The sequence below is a fragment of the Atheta coriaria genome, unplaced genomic scaffold, assembly GCF_025399875.1.
Source record: "Atheta coriaria isolate IRGN ID8LTWV9N9 unplaced genomic scaffold, Caltech_Dcor_3.1 hic_scaffold_14_pilon, whole genome shotgun sequence".
Taxonomy (NCBI): domain Eukaryota; kingdom Metazoa; phylum Arthropoda; class Insecta; order Coleoptera; family Staphylinidae; genus Dalotia; species Dalotia coriaria.
The window spans coordinates 373,314-393,789 of NW_027045456.1; the positions used below are offsets into that span (position 1 = coordinate 373,314).

General features: G+C 40.2%; 7 protein-coding genes across 9 annotated transcripts; 2 read left to right on the top strand and 5 right to left on the bottom strand.

Annotated features, from left to right (window-relative positions):
• The first annotated feature begins 234 nt into the window (after positions 1-234).
• On the top strand, positions 235-1,083 carry LOC135801948 (uncharacterized). The gene is made up of 2 exons (XM_065315485.1): positions 235-336; positions 386-1,083. The coding sequence occupies exons 1-2, from the start codon at positions 257-259 to the stop codon at positions 1,068-1,070; spliced, it is 765 nt and encodes a 254-aa protein (XP_065171557.1). The 5' UTR covers positions 235-256; the 3' UTR covers positions 1,071-1,083.
• An 87-nt stretch (positions 1,084-1,170) lies between these two features.
• LOC135801947 (transcription factor TFIIIB component B'' homolog) lies at positions 1,171-4,520 on the bottom strand. Its single transcript, XM_065315484.1, is given in 4 exon segments — positions 1,171-2,510; positions 2,512-2,952; positions 3,009-3,504; positions 3,617-4,520. Coding segments are annotated over 4 exon segments (2,490 nt in total). The 5' UTR covers positions 4,203-4,520; the 3' UTR covers positions 1,171-1,543.
• A 412-nt stretch (positions 4,521-4,932) lies between these two features.
• Positions 4,933-10,099, bottom strand: LOC135802015 (NPC intracellular cholesterol transporter 1 homolog 1b-like). The gene is made up of 12 exons (XM_065315555.1): positions 9,440-10,099; positions 8,376-9,377; positions 8,097-8,314; positions 7,745-8,031; positions 7,506-7,682; positions 7,033-7,437; positions 6,739-6,973; positions 6,429-6,683; positions 5,954-6,367; positions 5,714-5,895; positions 5,423-5,654; positions 4,933-5,359 (listed from the first exon to the last, which is right to left on the bottom strand). The coding sequence occupies exons 1-12, from the start codon at positions 9,441-9,443 to the stop codon at positions 5,063-5,065; spliced, it is 3,708 nt and encodes a 1,235-aa protein (XP_065171627.1). The 5' UTR covers positions 9,444-10,099; the 3' UTR covers positions 4,933-5,062.
• Positions 10,100-10,229: 130 nt separating this feature from the next.
• Positions 10,230-13,243, bottom strand: LOC135802017 (ATP-dependent RNA helicase vasa-like). The gene is made up of 5 exons (XM_065315560.1): positions 13,092-13,243; positions 12,726-12,787; positions 12,583-12,670; positions 11,983-12,473; positions 10,230-11,920 (listed from the first exon to the last, which is right to left on the bottom strand). The coding sequence occupies exons 2-5, from the start codon at positions 12,765-12,767 to the stop codon at positions 10,619-10,621; spliced, it is 1,923 nt and encodes a 640-aa protein (XP_065171632.1). The 5' UTR covers positions 12,768-12,787; positions 13,092-13,243; the 3' UTR covers positions 10,230-10,618.
• Positions 13,244-13,743: 500 nt separating this feature from the next.
• On the bottom strand, positions 13,744-16,406 carry LOC135802018 (ATP synthase subunit alpha, mitochondrial). The gene is made up of 6 exons (XM_065315561.1): positions 16,238-16,406; positions 15,687-15,923; positions 15,239-15,579; positions 14,859-15,177; positions 14,213-14,790; positions 13,744-14,133 (listed from the first exon to the last, which is right to left on the bottom strand). The coding sequence occupies exons 1-6, from the start codon at positions 16,301-16,303 to the stop codon at positions 14,019-14,021; spliced, it is 1,656 nt and encodes a 551-aa protein (XP_065171633.1). The 5' UTR covers positions 16,304-16,406; the 3' UTR covers positions 13,744-14,018.
• A 20-nt stretch (positions 16,407-16,426) lies between these two features.
• On the top strand, positions 16,427-18,147 carry LOC135802020 (cyclin-dependent kinase 20-like). 2 transcript variants are annotated; one of them, XM_065315565.1, is made up of 5 exons: positions 16,427-16,534; positions 16,856-17,089; positions 17,147-17,575; positions 17,635-17,862; positions 17,917-18,147. In XM_065315565.1, exons 2-5 carry the CDS (start codon positions 16,904-16,906, stop codon positions 18,061-18,063), a joined length of 990 nt encoding a protein of 329 aa, XP_065171637.1. In that variant the 5' UTR covers positions 16,427-16,534; positions 16,856-16,903; the 3' UTR covers positions 18,064-18,147. The 2 variants fall into 2 exon arrangements, with proteins under 2 accessions (XP_065171637.1, XP_065171636.1); XM_065315564.1 differs by lacking the exon at positions 16,427-16,534 and having other exon boundaries at positions 16,616-17,089.
• LOC135802019 (uncharacterized) lies at positions 18,057-20,344 on the bottom strand. 2 transcript variants are annotated; one of them, XM_065315562.1, is made up of 5 exons: positions 20,235-20,344; positions 19,505-19,622; positions 19,294-19,420; positions 19,025-19,231; positions 18,057-18,870 (listed from the first exon to the last, which is right to left on the bottom strand). In XM_065315562.1, the coding sequence occupies exons 2-5, from the start codon at positions 19,521-19,523 to the stop codon at positions 18,174-18,176; spliced, it is 1,050 nt and encodes a 349-aa protein (XP_065171634.1). In that variant the 5' UTR covers positions 19,524-19,622; positions 20,235-20,344; the 3' UTR covers positions 18,057-18,173. The 2 variants fall into 2 exon arrangements, with proteins under 2 accessions (XP_065171634.1, XP_065171635.1); XM_065315563.1 differs by lacking the exon at positions 20,235-20,344 and adding an exon at positions 19,878-20,212.
• Between the last annotated feature and the right edge of the window lie 132 nt (positions 20,345-20,476).

Here is a 20,476-nt window from a genome sequence, read left to right on the forward strand (position 1 = left end):
TTCGTATTTTATAAAAAGACATGGTTGCCAGTAAAATATACTGCATACATTTATCGGAATAAAGTATACACTGTTGCAATATACAGACTGTGACGTGGGATGAAGCTTTTCAAAGCTTATACTTTAGATGGCGGTGGTGCATGTGACTTTACCCCGCCATCCCAGGGCGCTGTTGATTTTTTAAAGTTACTCCAGAGAAACTACTTAGTCATCCTTTGAACCTATCTGAAACCACGTGCGCTCTAACACTGTTACGATGTATTGTATTGTTTGTGGTCATGGTTGTGATCTGGAAAATCGCATTTATATTCACAGTTTTCCCAAAAGTCCTCTCAGGTAATTTCAAAATACTTTTATTGTAGTATCTATATATTTTTATTATCAGAAGAGCTGAATGGTCAAGGATACTGTTTGACACAGAAAAGCCTTATTCAAAATTGACCAGGATATGCAGTCGGCATTTTTCACGTAAAGCTTTCGTTGGACACCGCCTCAGCCGAAATGCATATCCACTACCCTGGGACACAGCTTCTTCAGATGCAAAATATGATTGTAAAAAGAAACTGAAAGTACCTGTTGATGTTGTCAATGCCATAGAAGTAGTCAATCCATCCAACATCAAGAAAGAGTCTGGCAGATCCAAGCAGCAACAAGCAGAACCAATTTTACCCACGTCGGATATCTCAAATTTCAATGTTCTAATTCTTGATTTTAATGATCCAGCCGCTCAACTTACCAGTGAATTATCTAAGGAAATTGGAATGGATTACCTACGGGTAGGATGCAAGCTTACGAAAGTTACCTTATTCATTCGCCGGGAGAATATTACAAACCAGAGTCAAATTTTATCACTGTTAGCCGCGCAGAACGTAGCTTTCGCCGTAGACTCATGGCACTTACTGCACAAGACGCAGCTCGGCAACGGCATATTTCTGGTGTTTGGCGTGCCTCCCGAAGAGCTGGAGCTTCTCAAGAAAAACGATCTGAAATTGCATTATAAATTTCAGTATCTGACTGTTAAAGTGACTGCCGACGAGCTATATGTGATGAAAATCATACACACAACATAAATGATAAGAAACATGACCGCCATTTTAATTATTTTGGGATTATGGAAACAGGTATATTATTTTATAAATGCATCCTTGTAAGTTATAAAATATTTCCCACTTTTTTTCTTTAATATTTTTTAATTCTCCAACATCGTAACATTCTTCAACAAAAAAGGAAATAGTAAATAAACTCACTCATTCACAGTAGAAAGCATAATAATAAAAGAAATACAAATTCTCAATACACGCACGACACTTCCAAACGCGGCATTTTAACAAACAACTAAACAGCGCTTTATGAACATTCGTCAGTAATGTTCCAAGTGACATTCGTCGGTGTACTAAAATCAAGTATAGCTAGCTATAAGTAGGAAATAGCTTAGTAGTAAAATAAATTATTTAGTGTGTACTCACACGATTCGTGTCATCACCTTTACACGTTTATCAGCATTGAAGAGACCGTACAAAAAAGAAATGCATCGTTATCAAAGTTATGGCCCGGTTTGGATAGCGACAATGTTCGCGGTTGAGTTAGTGGCAATATTCGCATCGATATCCTCGAACGAAAGAATCATGCAGTCCGCGGTGGTCGTCAGAGACATGTCTGGATTGTCGTGAAGATTAGACAAGGATATATCAGCCATTATGTTGTCTATGGTGTTATCAGAAGGCAAAATTAATGATTCGTCTGCGTTCTCGGGTAGAGGTACTGTTTTATCACTTTTTTGATTCTTAAGCAGAACATCGAGGACTCCCGGATTTAAATCCAATGGGATTTTTTCACCATGACAGTTGACAGAGTAAGCAGAGTAGATTTCTTTACCATCAGCATCTAATGATGTTGTAACTACAATCGAACCTTCCTCAATGACTTCAGTTTCGTTCGTTTCTTCAATTCCGCCGCTTTTCTCTACTTCAGGCATCTCAATTGCTTCAGAATTTGTATCAGCTAGCATTTCAGGGCTTGTTACATCAATATTACTGGTAATCTCAATGTTTTGTTCAATCGCGTCGCTCAAATCAATATGATTGTTGTTTTCATTGATTTCCGCTTCTTTTGCATTTACTGAATCTTCAACAACATTCGCATTTTCATCGTCACTGTCATCTGATGCGAGCAAGCTGTGTATCCCTTGTTGCAGCTTTTTCTTTAAGGCTTCCTTGGCATTTGCTGGTTTAATTATTTGTTCTTCAACGACCTTTACATCTCCCGTCCATGTTTTTCTTTTCTTCTTAACTGCAGGCACTTCTTCCGCCTTAGCTTTTTCCTTTTCCTTCTTCTCCTCTCTTGCCGCCTTGCAATCTTCCCTGTATTGCTTCAGGTCCTTTTTTATTTGCTCGTTCCGCAGCTTTTCCAACTCCTGCTTTTCAAGATCACGTTGTAAATCGGTGATATCGAACTGAATCGGTTGCATCACAGCGCGATCAATCAAGGCTCGATTAACACGCTCTTCTTTTAAATTTCATCTTCAACTCTCGTCGGCTACGACCTGGAAACAACTCACACATCAGTGTAAAATCAGTTCCCATTGTATTCAGCGCTTTGTAAAATCGCAGAGTTTCATCTTTACTCCAGTCCTTGGAGCGTTTCACGCGTTTGAATACGCCGTACCCAGTTTCAAACTTGTCGCCATCGACTAGGTTCGACTTTTTTAACAACTCGCGATCGCGTTTGATGTCTTTATTCTCAATGAAGAGCGATTTTTCGTCGATGATGATTTCGCCGTTGGCGCCGATTGTTATTTGGGGCGCAGGAACTGTGTTTTCTTCGTCGCTGAGTTCTGGCTCGGCGGTCGCATCCGCAGAAGGTTCGTCTGGTGCAGGTGCATCGTCAATGTCTTCTTCATGTTTGGCGCTTAGTATCGATTCAGTCTCGGTATCCTTTCGTTTACGTTTTTGGCTTTAAAAAAAGCAGAATATTATTCAAAATGTAAATAACATAATAAAAACATTTACCTCATCGGGGAGCTTCCAGGATTGTAAAATATGAGATCTATCATGGTCAATTTCTGCCTATCCGGCTTCCCGTTGTTAAACTTTTGTTGAAAATCTCGTCTTGCCTCAGCCAGTTTACGACTCTGCTCAGTCCGTCGGCATTTTCGTTGGATAACGCTGTTGAACTCTGGCTTCTTCCTAGGATTACTCACTTCAGCAACAACTGCTGGTGATTCTGGAGGTGCTGGTGTAGAAACAGACGAGCAGACAGAATCATTTCGTATTCGTACTGTTTTATACGACTTCTTCGACTCGTCTTCCGATTCGCTCGCGCTGCCGATGCTGAAACTCGGTCGACGTTGGCCCAGGCGTGGAATAGCCTTAATCCTGGCACGATTCATATATTTGCTAGGGCTGCATGCTGGAGACGGCCGAACAATCTCATCAAAAGAGTTCTTATCTGTGCAGTTCTCCAAATTCTGATTTTGACTTTGAGTGAGTGGCAATTTGGTGATACCTTAAAAATAAAGCAATAAAGGTCAAAAGTTATCAAAGTTGCACTGCTAATCAAGTTGTTACTTTGTAACATTTGTTGAAAGTAAATAAATTTAATTTTAGGTTTTGCTTACCAAGCACACTGATCTCCTTGTTGATACAATCATCTCTGACTGGAGTGTGAGCATGTTTTGATGTGTTTATTGGTGGATTTTCAGATGTTTTAGATATCACAGAAGGACAATTTGCATCTTCAGGTGGTGAAGGCTCTTCTTGAGGTTTTGTTATTTCTGGTTCCTCACTTGGTGAAGATATGCTAGGTGGAGTTACTGATTTCTGTATTGCTTTTAATGATATTGCTGGTTTTATAAGTCTACGTCGGTTGAATGAAGGCTGTGTTTGAGGTGCTGCTACAGATATGTTTGGATTTACATTTTCTGCTACATTTTTACTAATATCATGATTTGAATGAGTTGGAATATCTGTTTCACATGGCTTATCTTTATTATTTTCCACGGGAACAGCTGTGTTCAAATCAACGCCGTCAGCATGTTTTTCTTCTTTCTGTGATTCTCCGGTTGAATTTGTGATCACCTGCTGTGGTGAGAGGTTAGATTCCTCGCACCTCACATCTTCCTGCGTAGCTTCCTGTTCGACGACGGGTTTCCTCCGCTGCGGAATATTTGCGATGCCTTTGATACGCGATCGTCTCGAAGCCATAGTGCAATTTTATGCAAGTTTGCACTCTCCACGTGGTGATATACAAATGTTGGACCGGTTGGTACGAGACAATGCGCGCACGTACGAGAGCGCAATATGTATGCGATTTGCAGACGTTAGGAATGCGTGTCTTATTACAGTAATGTTCGTATGTGTAACACTCGCCGAGACATTATCGCACCACACTCGACTTCAGTCCATATGGTACTGGTACTGGAGCACCGCGCGAACGTGATACACATGGCCAAAATGCACCCGAAAAAGAAATTTTTCTGCCTCGATTTCTCGTGCACGACAACGTCGTACAGCGCCTGACTGTATACAGAAATATGCTTGACGGGTGGTCACGTGGCGCATTCACAGCCAATCAGAGACATGTTAGCGCGCGAGCGCGTCGCGATCGAGGTGCGACGCTGGGGCACGTCGTGGCCGCAAAAATGAAATTCTCTCGAATTGTTGGAGCAAATTACGCAACACTCACCGTATAATAATATAACTTGCTCCGGATTGCCCTCGAGCTATAGCACAAGCCACAAACTCACACATTGTAAACTTATTTTACAGAACAGACTCTTTCGATGTGGTTTAAAATAAAAATCGTAGAGTTTATATTAGTTTTAAAGTTCATCAAGTTTCCAAAATAACGAATAAATTGGATTTTAATCTTTAAATAGCATTCATATAAACATTTAAAACATTAAATTATAAACCAATGGTACCTATAACACACTTTTTTCATTTTACATATTTATTTAACAAATATACACGCAAAATTCATAAATACTTAACAAATAGCAAAACAATACAAAATACTATAAATAGAAATATTAACATATTAAATTTTAATAGTTTAAATAGTTTCATCTATATTTAATATGTCCTAAAAACGATAAGAAAACGGGCAGAAATACTAAACCATGTAAAGCTCCTATTATAACGATGCCTAGGTACATCCGGAAGTAGAAAATTTTAAAGATTTGCGATTGTGCTTGCGACAATACAATAATCCCAAGGAATTTCGTCAGTGTAATACCAGAAAACACTGAAGCACCCATTAAACCCAAGGCATCAGTAGCACGATCCAACGGCGTATGCTTTTTACTCACTTCAAACGCGTGAACAATATGGCCGGTGAATTCAACAGATATACCCACACTCTGTAAATTAAATATTTAATTAATATTTAATTGAAAAATAACAATAATAGCAATATAATTTACCATGACTAAGTTGACCAGAGAAACTGCGTTAAGAGTAATATCCCAGATGTACATCATTCCTGCCAGGTTTACTGTTATCATAGCAATAACAATAAGAATTGTACATGCAGCAAAAAGGTTGAAACCGCTCACTATAAAAGGCACCACGAGCACAACAAGAAGAGAATATGCAAGGGATGTTAACATGTCGTACCAAATAGTCAGATACTGTTCGAAGAATACATAGAAAATACTAAAAAAGCAAAATAAATGTTTAGTATAAAATTATATTACCATGGTATTTATTTTTACCTGTAAGGAAATATCTCAACGCCCTCCATGTTGATTGTTTCGGTTAAATTATCAGCAATCTTCCTAGCAAACTTCAACGCTTCGTAATAATCCTTAGATCCTTTTAAGACACTGTGGTATGACATGAGATACGAGGCTTCAATTGTAACATGGCCGGTTTCGTTCACGTGCACATTTAGCGCCTGCAAAATCAAAGTCAGAATATAAATTAGGCATTAGCAATCGTATTAGGATGCTTACATCGCCATACGCTGGATGGCCACCTTTGCCACAATTTGTGTCAGGATTGTCATTCAAGAAATATGGTAAATGTTTATGGAAATAGTCAAGCCGATTGTCGTTTTCTTTTCGGAACGTGCACTGATCACAGCCGGGCGTTTGATGCGGGCAGAAGGAGGCATTACCAGGAAACATACGGCAGCATTCTTCAGCATTACTCCAGTCGACAAAATCATCCATCCATGAAGACGCCTGGCGAGCAATGTAAGTCAACTCTGTTTGCTGTGACACGGAAAAGAGTTGCGTTGTTACAGAAGATGACGAACAGCCAGCAGCCCCGCAGTAAATATTTTGTATTTCTTCGTTGGAATAGTCAATATTGCCTTTTGTTACCCAATACACAGGTGGGCCTATACCCATTAATTCTTTCATGTACTATCAAAAACATTAGAATTAGAAGTTACACTTCTAATTAAAAACAAATATTATGGCTTACGTTGAAATATTTTAAGACGTGGCTGTCTTCTGGCATTGATAGTTCTTGATCTAATCCGGCATTAATTGAAGGGACGACCACAATGCTGAATCCAAACCAGGCAGCAAATATGACCACAATTATATACCGCATTGGTTTGGACATTATGAAAGGTGTGTAGTATTTTTTCCACGCTTTAAAAAACCATCCTTCACTGAATGTCAGCCCATCGGAGCGTTCTTGTTTTACGCAGAAACAAAAATCCCATCGGTTTTCCTAAACATGCAGATAATTATAGTTTTTATAGGCAAACAATTTGCAAAAGGTTTACCTTGTAACGCCGTTCGTCTATTGCTAACAAAGCTATAAACGCAGTAATCTGCAGTAAAAAGTCAAACAACAGCGCAATGGTTGCAAAAAATGCAAATGTATGCACCGCTGGCATGTCCGACAGAGTTCCAATTGCAAAACAAATCATCTCAGACACGCTGGTTAATAACATACTTGGACCAACAGTCGCCATTGTTTTTCCAATTTGTGTGGCCACATCCAAATCTTGATTCTCTCTAGATATAAACAATAATATCTATGAATAAATGTGTGTAAAACCCAATAAATTACTTACTTGAGATTAGATAAACGATGATGCGTCTGAACAATGATAAATATATTGTCCACCCCAACCGCAAGTACAAGGAACGGAATCACTTCGACGGTGAGTAACGTTGTGGTAATACCCGCGTATCCGGAAACACCAAGAGAACAACCCACCGAACACAGTACGATAACTATACCTCCAATGCCAAGCACCAACTTTGAATCAAGCAGGATTGTACGAAACGAGTTGATGTGTCCGAGAGTAATCGCAATGTATGCAAACATAACTAAATAACTGATAATGATCGTAGACATTTCCGACTCGGACACACGCGCGACTTCGTCTTCAACGGAGCGCTCTGCGCTGAAAGCAATATCTAAGAGACTGTCTGATGGCTGGTTTGCTACCCAATCCTTCAAGACTTCAATAAATCTGAAATAAAAATATTCATTAATAGTGACAGTCACATTTTGGGTATTTTGACATGCGCTTTTGCTTACTTTTCTTCCCAATTTAGCGCAGGTTCCAATTCTTTAGCATCCAATTTGTTATTTACAAGAAAAGTAAGTCCAACAGCACGCGCATCTACATAGCTGGCAGATTCCATTCCACCATAAGCCAAGCCTGGTTCAATTGGTCCTCCATAAGGTGCAAGACAGTCCGGACTATATGGACTCCTGTAGGATTAACACCAAATTAGTTATATTATAAACTTCTACAGTCGAAAATAAATTCTTACGTTGCACATTTCAACATTTTTTCGACATATCTTTCATTATCTTTAAACTTTTCCAGATCGTTTTCAAACAGTCCAAGAATTGATTGCACCGTGCATGCGTTGATATCTACCGGTGGAGTAAATGCACTCGACATCGGAGAATAACAGATACTTGCTAGCGTAGTACCATCATCTAACTGAATATCTTCGATGATCTTCTGTAACTCAAAAACTTCCAGCAAAAAGTCTTTATCAAACGCTGGTCCTACTTCGACCACTAGTGACACGTTGTGGTAAGAGTAGTTAAACTAAATAAGTAAAATTTGATCAATTAGAATTGTTATTGTTAGAATTTGGGTAAAATGTTACTTACCGAAGAGACTCCAACGGGTTTGATAAAAATCTGATTGGTGCGATAGAACGGCCCAAAGTGCTCATCGAAGAAGTCTTTCTCAATTCGACTACGACTGTCGGCAGACGCCCAAATTTCCACTGGATTGGTGGTAACGTTCAAACTCAACGCTCCGTAACACAGCGCGACAACTATCCAAGATGATAAACAGATTGTCAGCCAACTGTTCCTTGCAATTGCTGAAAATCAATTAAAAAGTTTGTTTAGAATATGAGTGTTTAAAAAAGAAAGAAAACGTACTCTCAGCTAATATTCTAAACAGTGCTTCCCAAAGTTTGTGCATTTTGTTGACTTTTCCAACATCTTCGACGTCGGCTGCGCTTACATTGCTGATACTATCCATCCTAGCCAACTTTCCAGCATTCCTACTCTCTATTTGTCTTGAAATAACAAAGGTAATACAAAGGCCCAATACAACACATCCAAGTAAAGTAACTCCAGCGATAAAAGACCACCCATTGAAACCGCCCACTTCAAAACCAGCTTCTTCAGCTTCGTATGAATCCAACGAACAGCTCTCAACGCAATCGATGCATCCACAGGGAAACTCATCTCCAGCATACTTATCGTCACAGGTCTTGGCCGTCAACATTAATGCTTGTTCTGGATTAAAATCTCGAGCTCTGCTGTCGTGGAAGTAAATAGGGAATGGTCCAAACCCGCTCTCCTCGCCCATGAACTTAAACATTCTTTCTGGATTGCAATTTGCAGCTCCATGCACGCCGCAGGACGCCTCCAGTACCAATCCACCGCTGGAGGGTAAAGCAACATGTTTGCAGGATTCGAACGTATCGTTCATGTACTCGTATGAAAGGCTTACGGTAATGGACTCTACCACTTCCACACCATCCATTATAACACTCTTGGTTTTAACAAACCGACCCTGCTCAGGTCCGCACGCATACTGGCAGATGTGTTGCAGTAAATTACGCAGGCACGTGGGACAACGTGAGAATACATCCGACATGGCCGCCAGCCTGATGAAATTTTGCATTTGGTCGTAGTCGCAGCACAGAGCCGGGTCTTCGGCGTTGTTCAGTTCTTCGTTGAGCACCGGACACATGGCGCGAAACTTTCGCAGCGCTTCCTGTTTGGCACCTTCCTCAGCTTGTAGCGGAAATGGACCTGAATCGTCATTACAATTGAGACCCTCCTTAGGCCGACACAACCCATACATGGCACAACTACCACCATAAGCTCCCATGAAACACATGGTAAGCAAAATGGTAACTTTTACTAAATCTGTATATAAAACAAGCAAATTATGTAAAAAAATTTGTATTCCATTCCCCGTTGAGACTTACACATGGTGAAGAAATGAATATCAAATGAATTGTCGGCTGGATGTGTTCGCACACAGCATTGCAGTCGAGTGAACACAATGTGTGCTCCAGCAACTTTTAAAATATTTGGATAAGCAGGTGGCACAGGTGTCTGACAGACTAATCGAACGATAATAATGAATCAACGATTGATTCTAATCGTTTGCAGGTGTTCTGTCTCCAATGAGAATTATAAACATGTGCTGATTGTTTTACTCGTAGCGCGTTGCGCCTTCTTATCACTTGCCAAATCAATTACCTCTAGTATGATAAGTGATATTTCAAGTGTTCTCAGTACTTAAAAAGAATTAAAAATGTTATACCATGACCGATTACATTACAATGTATAATATTTACATTTTATGCTCATAAATTGTGGTTTTAATCTGTGGATTTGGAACCAGGCCCCTATTAAAACCGCGTAGTCTGCTTCAAAAGTCTCGTTTACTCTTCTAGCTAAGAATCACCGAAAAATATGATCGAGGTGTCATTTAGTTTATAATTGTATCAAGAAATTGTTTAGTCGAAAATCAATATCTGGAAATGATAATAACAAAAGTTATAAACAATTAAGTAAACAAAAACAAGGTCGTACAATTCTAGAAATTGAAATCGACTTACTTTTGAGCAATTTCCTGTATTTTTGAGGTTCTGCTTTAAATTTTTTTGAAATTCGAGAAAAAATGCTCCATTTTCTTTTTGATTAATTAATTCTAGACTATAAAATAGACACGAGATAAATCGGCAATTATCTAAGAACGAAACTACCAGATATTATAAAAAAATTTAATTGTAACATTGCTAATTTGGTATTACAAATTTCGGAATCATATTATTGAAAATATATCTCTTCTCTCATATTAAAAAAAACACACCGTATGCAATCTTCGTTTGGTTAACAATCATCAAATTTTCCAACAATCCACCTCTCATATCTTACCAACTTAAGTTCAACTTCACCTTCAGTCTTGCAAACAACAAAAATACATTCTTAAAACAATAAACTGGTCAAAAATATAACGCTCTAGAAGTCTAGAGTTTAAAACACTTTAAATGCTAACTGGTAAATATATGTCATCATGTTAAAACCATGAGACCTTAGGAATAAAGAACAAGTATTAAAAATCAAACGGAGAAACGCAAATATTCTGTGCCTATAATCTACCAGACCTCTTCCACCTCTTCATGTTGAGTGGCTTCACCCAAGCCGTCGCGAATATCTGTGCCACCAAAGCCGGAATTACCATCACCACCGCCATAGCCTCCATAACCAGAAGCAGCGGCAGCAATAAAGTCCGGAACTGGCTGGCCTGCACTTTTCAAAATAAGCGATAACGGCTTTGCCATAGCCGAATCGTCGCTGGACTCGAAAAACGTCGTAGCTTTGCCGCGATTGCCCACGCGCCCGGTACGACCAATCCGGTGTACGTACTGATTGATATCCTTTGGCATATCGTAGTTTATAACATGGATAATGTTCTTGATATCTAAACCGCGTGCTGCGACCTCGGTCGCTACCAGGATGTGCTTCCGACCGGAGCGAAAGTCGCGCAGTGCTGCTTCGCGCTCTTGTTGTGGACGATCACCGTGAATACTTGTTGTCGGCATTTGATTCTCACTCAAATTCACAGCGAGAAAATCAGCATTGCGCTTTGTATCGACGAAAATCACCGTGCCTTTCGTGCCGTGCTCGTTGAGCAACTCTAGAAGCACTTCGCGTTTCTTAAAACGCTCGACTTGAATAAAAGTCTGCTCGATGTCAGCGCACGCGCCTCCTACGATACCAATACTGACAAAGATATAATTGTTGAGATACTGACCGGCGCACGTTTGCACCTCTTCGGGGAACGTGGCCGAATACATTAAAGTTTGGCGGTTGCCACTGTTCATTGTCGGGTGCCTCATCACCGTCTCGACATCAGGCAGAAAACCCATATCAAGCATTCGATCAGCCTCATCCAAGACAACAAAACGTGTCGCTGAGAAATTGATCAATCCGTCGCGCACAAATGCGAGCAGACGACCGGGCGTAGCAACTAGAATGTGACAACCGCCAACTAATTTGTTGCGTTGATGGAACACCTGCGTCCCGCCGTAAACCTGGCAGATTTTAATGATGCTCGTGCGGGCAAATTTACGAGCTTGATCATAGATCTGAGTAGTAAGTTCGCGCGTCGGTGAGATGATGACGCAATGTGGTGTGATACAGTTGCCTTCCACCAAGAGATCGCGTTGGTTCTCTAGAAGACTATTAATAATGGGCAGTAAGAACGCGGCAGTCTTGCCGGAACCAGTTTGGGCGCACGCCATGAGATCTCGCCCGGCCATGATGATCGGAATAGAATACTGTTGGATTGGTGTTAATTTGGTGTAACCAGCTACTGTGACATTCTTCCGCACAACTTCACGGAATCCGGCTTCATCGAATGACATTATGGCAGGTGGCACGTTCTCACCGGACGTCTGAAATAATTCACAAAATTTAAAAGTATAAAATTACTAACTGAACTAAATAATTTACTTACATTAACAGGAATATCTTTATATTTATCAAAGTTTATGCCGCTAGTTATGCCAGTGTCCTGTAATTCAGCATCGTTTGCTTCTTCCGGAATATATGTCGAACGAGGTGGTTTCTTTTCTTCTCCTTCACCACCGCCTTCGGCGAATTCATCGCCAAAACCATCTCCGGCTCCGAAACCATCGCGACCGCCGCCACGGCCTCCACGGCCACCACGTCTGTCACCTCGGTCTCCACCAAAGCCACGGCCGCGTCCACGACCTCTACCGCCCCTAAAGGCGCCATCATCGTCATTATTTTCGAAGCCATTACTTCTATTATCACCCCAATCGTCGCCGCCGCCGCCGCCACTTCGACCACCGAAACCGTTCTGGTCGGCATCATCATAGTTTCGCCGGCCAACACCACGTCCTCCACGACCAAAACTTCTTCCACCTCCACGGCCACCGCGTCGAGGTGCACCACCACCGCCAAAACCATTATTTGAATTAAAACCTGAACAAACAACAACAATGTGATAATCTTAGGTTGTGTTTTGTTTTTTAATGTGTTATTAAAAACCTACATGATTACAAACACAGGAAAAGTGAAATCAACAACTTACCATTGCTGTTTGACCCCCAGTCTTCATCAGCATCATTCTTGTCTATTGTGTAGCCTCTACCCTTGGAGAAATTGCTGCCTCCAAAGCCCTATTTTATAAATTTGAGTATAGTTTATAATTATTGGCCATTAAATACAACCTACATTCTGAGTTGTGGTATTGTCATCTCCCCAATCCTCGTCCATGATCTTTTTTTATTGTCGAGCTACCGAAATAATAACAATTACCAAAACCTCAAAATCGTATTAGACAAACAAACAAAATTAATGATCTCAGCAACAATTGATGTTATTAGAATAATTGTGAACCAAACTGGTAGCAAATCGTTACTTCATGGCTAGAAAACCACGTGTTTACGCTTGGCGGTCTGGTACGAAAGTGACCGCTACAAGATTGATGTAGAGCTGTTTGATATTGTAGAGGCTGACGATTCGTGATAACAGGCAACGCTTGCTTATCCGTTAAACTGTTAACAAACAAGTAAAATTCCAGAAACAATCTCTACTTACCAAGTTCACGAAATATAGAAGTTGATGCTGAAACCTTTGTGGCACGACCTTCGCTGTCCAGCGCTTACAACGATCGCAGCACGAAAGAGCAGCGTAGAAATCGCGCAAAAAAACAAGAGCTGACTTGAACCGCGCGAACGTTCTGCGCGCAGCCGGCGACTGAGACCAATCAGAATACGCTACCAGTTCAACGCACCAATCAGAGGAGTGATTTTTCAAGGAAGCGATAACTAAATGACACAAACAACGAACCGGGAGGTTTAAAATATGCTGACAAGAACACGCCGAGAAGTGCATGCGTCAGGAAAATAAACAACCGCTCGGAAATTTGTCACAGAGCACTACAATCTTCAAGAATTCTGAAGCGAGCAGTAAACATTTCAGACCAATATAAAAAGGTTAAAAATTTCGACCGTGTTAGAATGGATTGTATCCGTCAAGTGGGTTGCCATAAATTACCAAACTTTGCTTTCTTAGAAATGCACATGTTTATGCCCTCTCACTGCCTGCTTATTTGAGATAATGCATGAAGTCAATTCAAGTGGACGCTTAGGAAAGGAACAGAAAGCTCAAAACTAAAGATAAAACAACTCACATTACATTTTTGTAATTTGGATTTCATGCTCTCAGCAAAATAAAATAAAAACTGATATTTCGGCCTTACTCACATTTATTCTTTCGACTTTTCGTTTATATTTTCGCATTTTGCTTCATGTTGTCTTGTCCACTCCTTTCATTAACAGTAAATCAACACAATAGACAAGTTACAAGTTTTTCTTTACATAGTTACTGCTGTTTAAGTGCCCTGCATGACATATCGCTTAGAACAAAATCGCATTTTCCATGATTGGAGGATGAACGTGTACTAGATAATCAATTGTATTCAGCCCTATGAACTAAATTAGTTAAAATATGGTATCAACGCGTTTACGCGGCGAATGTCGATACAAAGTCTGTCACGACCTTCTTCAGTTGCGCATCGGATGACTCGCTGATCATACCTTCCTTGGCAATGGTGCTCAACAGTGATTGATAGTTCGACCTAAGTTATTAAAACACAAATATATTGAATTAGTAAAAATAATTAAACTATAAATGTAGTTTATTAATCAAATTCTTACTTGATGTGTGCGGAGAATTCCTTCTCGAAAGCGGTGATCTTGGCGGGGTCGACCTTGTCCAAGTGACCGCGGACACCACAGTAGATGATGGCAACCTGTTCTTCAATGGCCATCGGCACGTACTGACCCTGTTTAAGGAGTTCAGTAAGACGTACACCACGGTTCAACAGCTGCTGGGTGGCGGCGTCCAAGTCAGAGCCGAACTGGGCGAAAGCGGCAACCTCACGATACTGCGCCAACTCCAACTTCATGGAACCGGCGACCTGCTTCATGGCCTTGGTCTGCGCAGCGGAACCGACACGAGATACGGAAAGACCGACGTTGATGGCGGGACGAATACCCTTGTAGAACAACTCGGTTTCCAAGAAGATTTGTCCGTCAGTGATAGAAATGACGTTGGTTGGAATGTACGCCGATACGTCACCGGCCTGGGTCTCAATGACGGGGAGGGCAGTGAGAGAGCCACCACCGTGAGCGTCGGACATCTTAGCCGCACGTTCAAGCAGACGGGAGTGAAGGTAGAAGACATCACCGGGATAAGCTTCACGACCTGGGGGACGACGCAGCAACAGAGACATCTGAGAATGGAAATAAATCATACAAACATTAAATATTTGTGCAAAAAAACCGAAATAATTGTAATTACTTGACGGTAAGCAACGGCCTGCTTGGACAAATCGTCGTAGATGATGAGAGCGTGCTTGCCGTTGTCACGGAAGAATTCTCCCATAGCGCAGCCAGAGTATGGGGCCAAGTATTGCAGAGGAGCAGCATCAGAGGCAGTAGCAGACACAATGATGGTGTACTTCATGGCACCGGCGTCAGTAAGACGCTTAAGGATCTGAGCGACGGTGGAACGCTTCTGACCAATGGCGACGTAGATGCAGTACAGCTTCTTCTTCTCTTCATCAGCGTTATTGAAACGCTGCTGGTTGATGATGGTGTCGATAGCCAGGGCAGTTTTGCTATAAATTTCAGCAAAAATATTTAGAATAAATTCTTTTTCATAAAAGTATAAATTCTTACCCGGTTTGACGATCACCAATGATCAACTCACGCTGACCACGACCAATGGGTACGAGCGAATCGACGGCCTTAATACCAGTCTGCATAGGCTCGCGCACAGACACACGGGGAATGATGCCAGGAGCCTTGATACCCACACGGAAGCGGGTCTTGGTGTCCAATGGACCTTTGCCGTCGATGGGGTTACCCAAAGCATCAACGACGCGACCCAAGATCTGTTCGCCGACTGGCACATCGACAATGGCGCCGGTACGCTTGACAATATCACCTTCACGGATGAGTTTGTCGTTACCGAAGACTACAACACCAACGTTGTCAGGTTCCAAATTCAAGGCCATACCCTAAAAGCAAAATAAAGCAAAAATATTAGATTACTATCACTTCTAGGTCTAAAGATTCACTAAGAGTTACATAAGATAAAATAAGTGACTTAAATATGTATTTGTACCTTAAGACCAGATGAGAATTCCACCATCTCATCAGCCTGGATGTTCTTCAGACCATAGACACGAGCGATACCATCACCAATGCTCAACACGCGGCCGGTCTCCTCGAGGTCAGACTTGGGGGCCTGGCCAAGGATGCGCTCCTCGAGAATGGAGCTGATTTCGGCGCCGCATTTCTGCGATGTCAAGTGAAGTTTGCGGGCGGCAACCGCGGTGGTTGGCAGGGCGGCGGCAGCAACCTAAATTCAACAAAATCTTCATTCAAGTGCCGTCGTACACATTCACCGTTACATAACACATGGACATAACACATGAAGTCTGGCTGCCTAATATTAAGAAAGTATATTCCCGTAGGAACCGGAGATAAATCCAGTAAATACGAGATGTTAAAGAAGTCATTTTATCGAACCATACATGAGTTTAAAAGGCTTCCACGAGTAACCATTGAATGACTTCGTTACGTGATTATGTCACTAGTGTAGGCTAGGCGATTTCAATGAGAACGTGATATCGATGAAGTACGCCGAATTTCGGCTGGAAATTGCAATCTTACCTTCGAGGCGGTGCTCGGCAGGTTCCTGGCCACGGAGGCGGCGATACGCGCTGACAGCAGAGACATTTTACCTTACACTATTGTACTAAACTCGACCGGAGCAGCTGAAAAAGATGGAGTAGACGGCGGATCGACGACAGCTCCTGCCGGATTGTTCGAGCGAGAGTACAGCGCTAGTCAAAAACGCGACGCTTGCGCACAGCGCGCATGTTACATAACACCGCAAATGATTTTTCGCTACACATTGATGAAGATTTTAAAATAATGTCAAATCGAATTACTGTCTTCTTTTCAAAAGTATTTATTATTTTATTTTAAATCAATACAAAGAATGCGTTTTTGTAGTTTTATTCGTATTTTAAATGTTGCTTTGAACTAGAAAATGGCGACAATGACATTGTCACCGCAAAAATTTAAATTCTCTGAAGTAAATTTGAATTTCTGGTTTTGCCGTATTATTTTTTGTGGCTCAACTTAGAAAATATAAATTTTATACTTATTTATTCTAGTTTTACAGTATTAAATAAATTTATTTATAATTTTACTTTTCTTTCGTACGAGAAACAATCAATTAAACTTTACAATACAAACAAACAGTGTAAAAACGATTACTTGCAGATATACAATAAAAATGTACAATTTAAGTGAAGGTAAATAAAAAGTAAAATGGATCGGTATAAAATTATTGGTCGTATTGGTCAAGGTGCGCATGGATACGTGATGAAAGGAATCGACCGCTTCGACAACCAAAATGTAGCTCTAAAAAAACTAGTTATCAAAAACCTCGATGAGGGAATACCCAAAAATCTGGTTCGAGAAATTACAACACTCAAAGTCCTCAATCATGAAAACGTAATATTAAATTCGATTAATCAAATTTACATAAGTTTACATACAATACTTTTATAGATAGTCAAATTAACCGATGTAGTCCCACTTGGAATGGGCCTTGTCATAGTCATGGAATACTTACCCGCTAATCTACACCTTATGATGCAATTTCTCCGAGAAGAACTCGATCTACCGAAAATAAAAGCGTATCTTTGGATGCTCTTGGAAGGCGTGATGTATATGCATGAAAACCACATCATGCATCGCGACTTAAAGCCCACAAACTTGCTTATATCTAATAACGGTGTTTTAAAAATCGGAGACTTTGGTTTGGCGAGAATCTACGTGGAAAATGAACCAGACCGCTTATACTCCCATCAGGTTGCAACACGGTGGTATCGTGCACCGGAATTGTTGTACGGAGCACGAAAATACACAAATTCTGTTGATATGTGGGCAGTTGGATGCATTGCAGCGGAAATGATTAATAGATCGCCATTATTTCCGGTAGAGTTGCCTCAGATAGATTTTTAGTTTGAGAAGTTTAATAAAAATATTATGTTTAGGGTGAGACTGATATTGAACAACTTGCAATTGTGTTGCATACACTTGGTACACCATCGGAAGAAACATGGCCTGGATTGTCTGAACTCCCAGATTATAATAAAATAACATTTGCACGAAATGCTGGGTCTAGTTGGAATACAATTTTACCTAAAGCTACCGTCGAATCAAGGAATTTTGTTAAAAGTTTTGTTGTTTACGATCAAGAACGACGATTAAGCGCAAAAGCAGTATGTTAACATCTAAATATTTAAATTTAACGAAATTGAACTATATTTTTATAGGCTTTGCATCACAAATTCTTCAGTGAGAAACCAATAGCCTGTCGACCGTCAGAATTGCCCAGCGCTAGTATTATTGCTGAAAGAGAAAATAATGTCGATGTGGAGATGATGCTCGGTGCCTTCGATGAAGTTTTACGAGATTTTTAATCATAGAACATTGTTTAATATAAATATGTTGTGTTGTAACAAATTTTAAAGCGTCAATCTTGTTTTATAAACAAAATAATTAAATACCAAGCGAATTTTCCAACCCGTGACTAACCAGATTGGTAAACATTTCTCAAAGATGGCGCCGGTTCTTCTAAAATCCGTACGTAGCCATCTTTACGGCCGTATTTCCACAACGCCAAAAATGGAAAATATTTCATCAACCAGAGTGATACGTGCAATGTCATATTCAAATACCATCTCCAGAACCAATGCCGGCATGAATTTATTACAAGTTGTTCAAAGTTATAAGACCATAATTGATCCTTGTTTAGTTTAGCCATCTCCTCCTTTAAAAGTTGACTTCCTGGCGATACCAATCTTAAGATAACGACTAGTGTTAATCCGGGACACAAGAACGGTTGCATAACTTGCATGCCTTCAACCAAAGTGCTCGCCATTTTAACAAAGAGAGGATCTCGTTGTTCAGCATACTTTCTCAATTGCTTTTCGATAATAAGCTGGCAGACAGCACGCGTATCCTCAGCAGAATGACGACAGATGTTGAATTGATCTTCAATTCCCATTAAATCACCGATGATTCTCCATAGGTAAACAAAACCTTCTAATCCAACCGGGTCTGGATGAAAAAGTCCTATTTTTTCCGGGTGGGTCAAAGCGTATCCCATGAAACCAAATTGAGTGATGGCCATGTCCAACTGTGATATGCGATTGGCACCAACACAAGCGCTGCGTTTACTTGCTGTGTTGTGTTTTCTTCGCACATCTGTCATTGATTTCCACAAACTAAAAATATTTAAATTTATTTTACTTATTTAAGTATCTTTTAACTTTCCCAACCTTAATAAAGTAAAATTGTAACACTACAGGTTAGAGAATAAAAGAAATTAAACATTTTAAGTATTTTTTCGGTTTAAAACAGTTGTTACCACCAACTTACTCTGATCCAGGTTTAAAATCATCCGTATACCAAACATTCATGTGAAAAATGGTCGCCATGTAACGCCTGTAGGAGGTATAAGTTGTGGCAGACATATTAGTAAAAACAAGTATTTTTAAAATTGATGGTATGGATAAAATCGTCACTAGCCCAGTCAACTTTCCCATGAAGAGCATAAATATGTTGTCATGATAGAATTTTTGTCCCCTGTAAATATTACGAATTTATAGACATGTAAAAAAATAAAAACCAAATTATTTTATTCAAACCGTTTAAATTTCTCTTCGTCAAAATCAGCAGGTAATTTATATTCGTTGTATTTATCATTTGTATTGTCACAGTTCACTCGTGCTCCGTTATTTATTAAATTATCCACGAATTTTTCAGCGTCGAAATCTAAAAATCAAGGTAATGCAATTTAGCAATGGTTAGAAGCAATTAGTATTAATAAAAGTTGATTATCTTAGATTAACTACTTACTTGATGTGGAATCTTTCATGTTGTGTTCGGGCGATGATGTTAAAAGGTCAAAAATTGAAGATAATCCACGGCTGCAAACTTTCTATTCAGCTTCACTTTAGAGAATATTTTAAAATATCTACGAAAATAAATATTGATGAGTTTTGGAACTAAAGTTTTCGATTCTAATGTATGAAGCTGTGGTCATCACGCATCAGCGCTCAAGCAGCTTGTGCTCATTTTCCACTCGGCGCAAGGTTGAAATTGTTAGCTATGCCTTTCGCGTTGCAATGAGAAAATAAGAAAAGACCTCGATAGATTCACTGCGCTGCACACGAATAGAACAAATCCGCAACTTGTATAGAATATAGAAACGCGCGGAGTTTTTACTCACTTCAATTGAAACTAAACATAATATGTTAATTTAAAACGTAACTTCTTGTAAACACTTTCACGCGCAAACTATTTTTATTTTGTATTGCAATATTACATCAAAGCGTCGCGTTTGTTAGAACATTCATTGTTGAATGTGAAACTTGCGCGAAAATGTGACCACTCCAAACTTCCACTTCCCGCTGCAGCAAGGCTGCGATGCGAGGGGAATGACAGGTGAAAGTTTACGCACACAGAAACTATTACGCAATTTGACGAACGAGAAGCCGCACGCGGTCTTTCCGAACTTTCGCCCAAGGCGAGCACTCACTCGCCAACCGAAATATATGTAATAATCCGTAGTGTGATGTAAACTCACCGAATTTGGTTGCCAAGTTGCACGCCAATATCCGGACACATACATTTATAGAGAACATGCTCCGGGGATTATTCCGCGCGTTATCTGACTCGCGACAAACCTCTTAAAAGCGGATTCCACTTTTTGTCATAATCGATTGTAATAAACACTTGAAACAAAGCTTGATCTGAATCATTTCATCGGAAGTTAGAACAAAAGCTCTTATTATTTATAAATAAAGATACCATCAAGGTTATCAATCT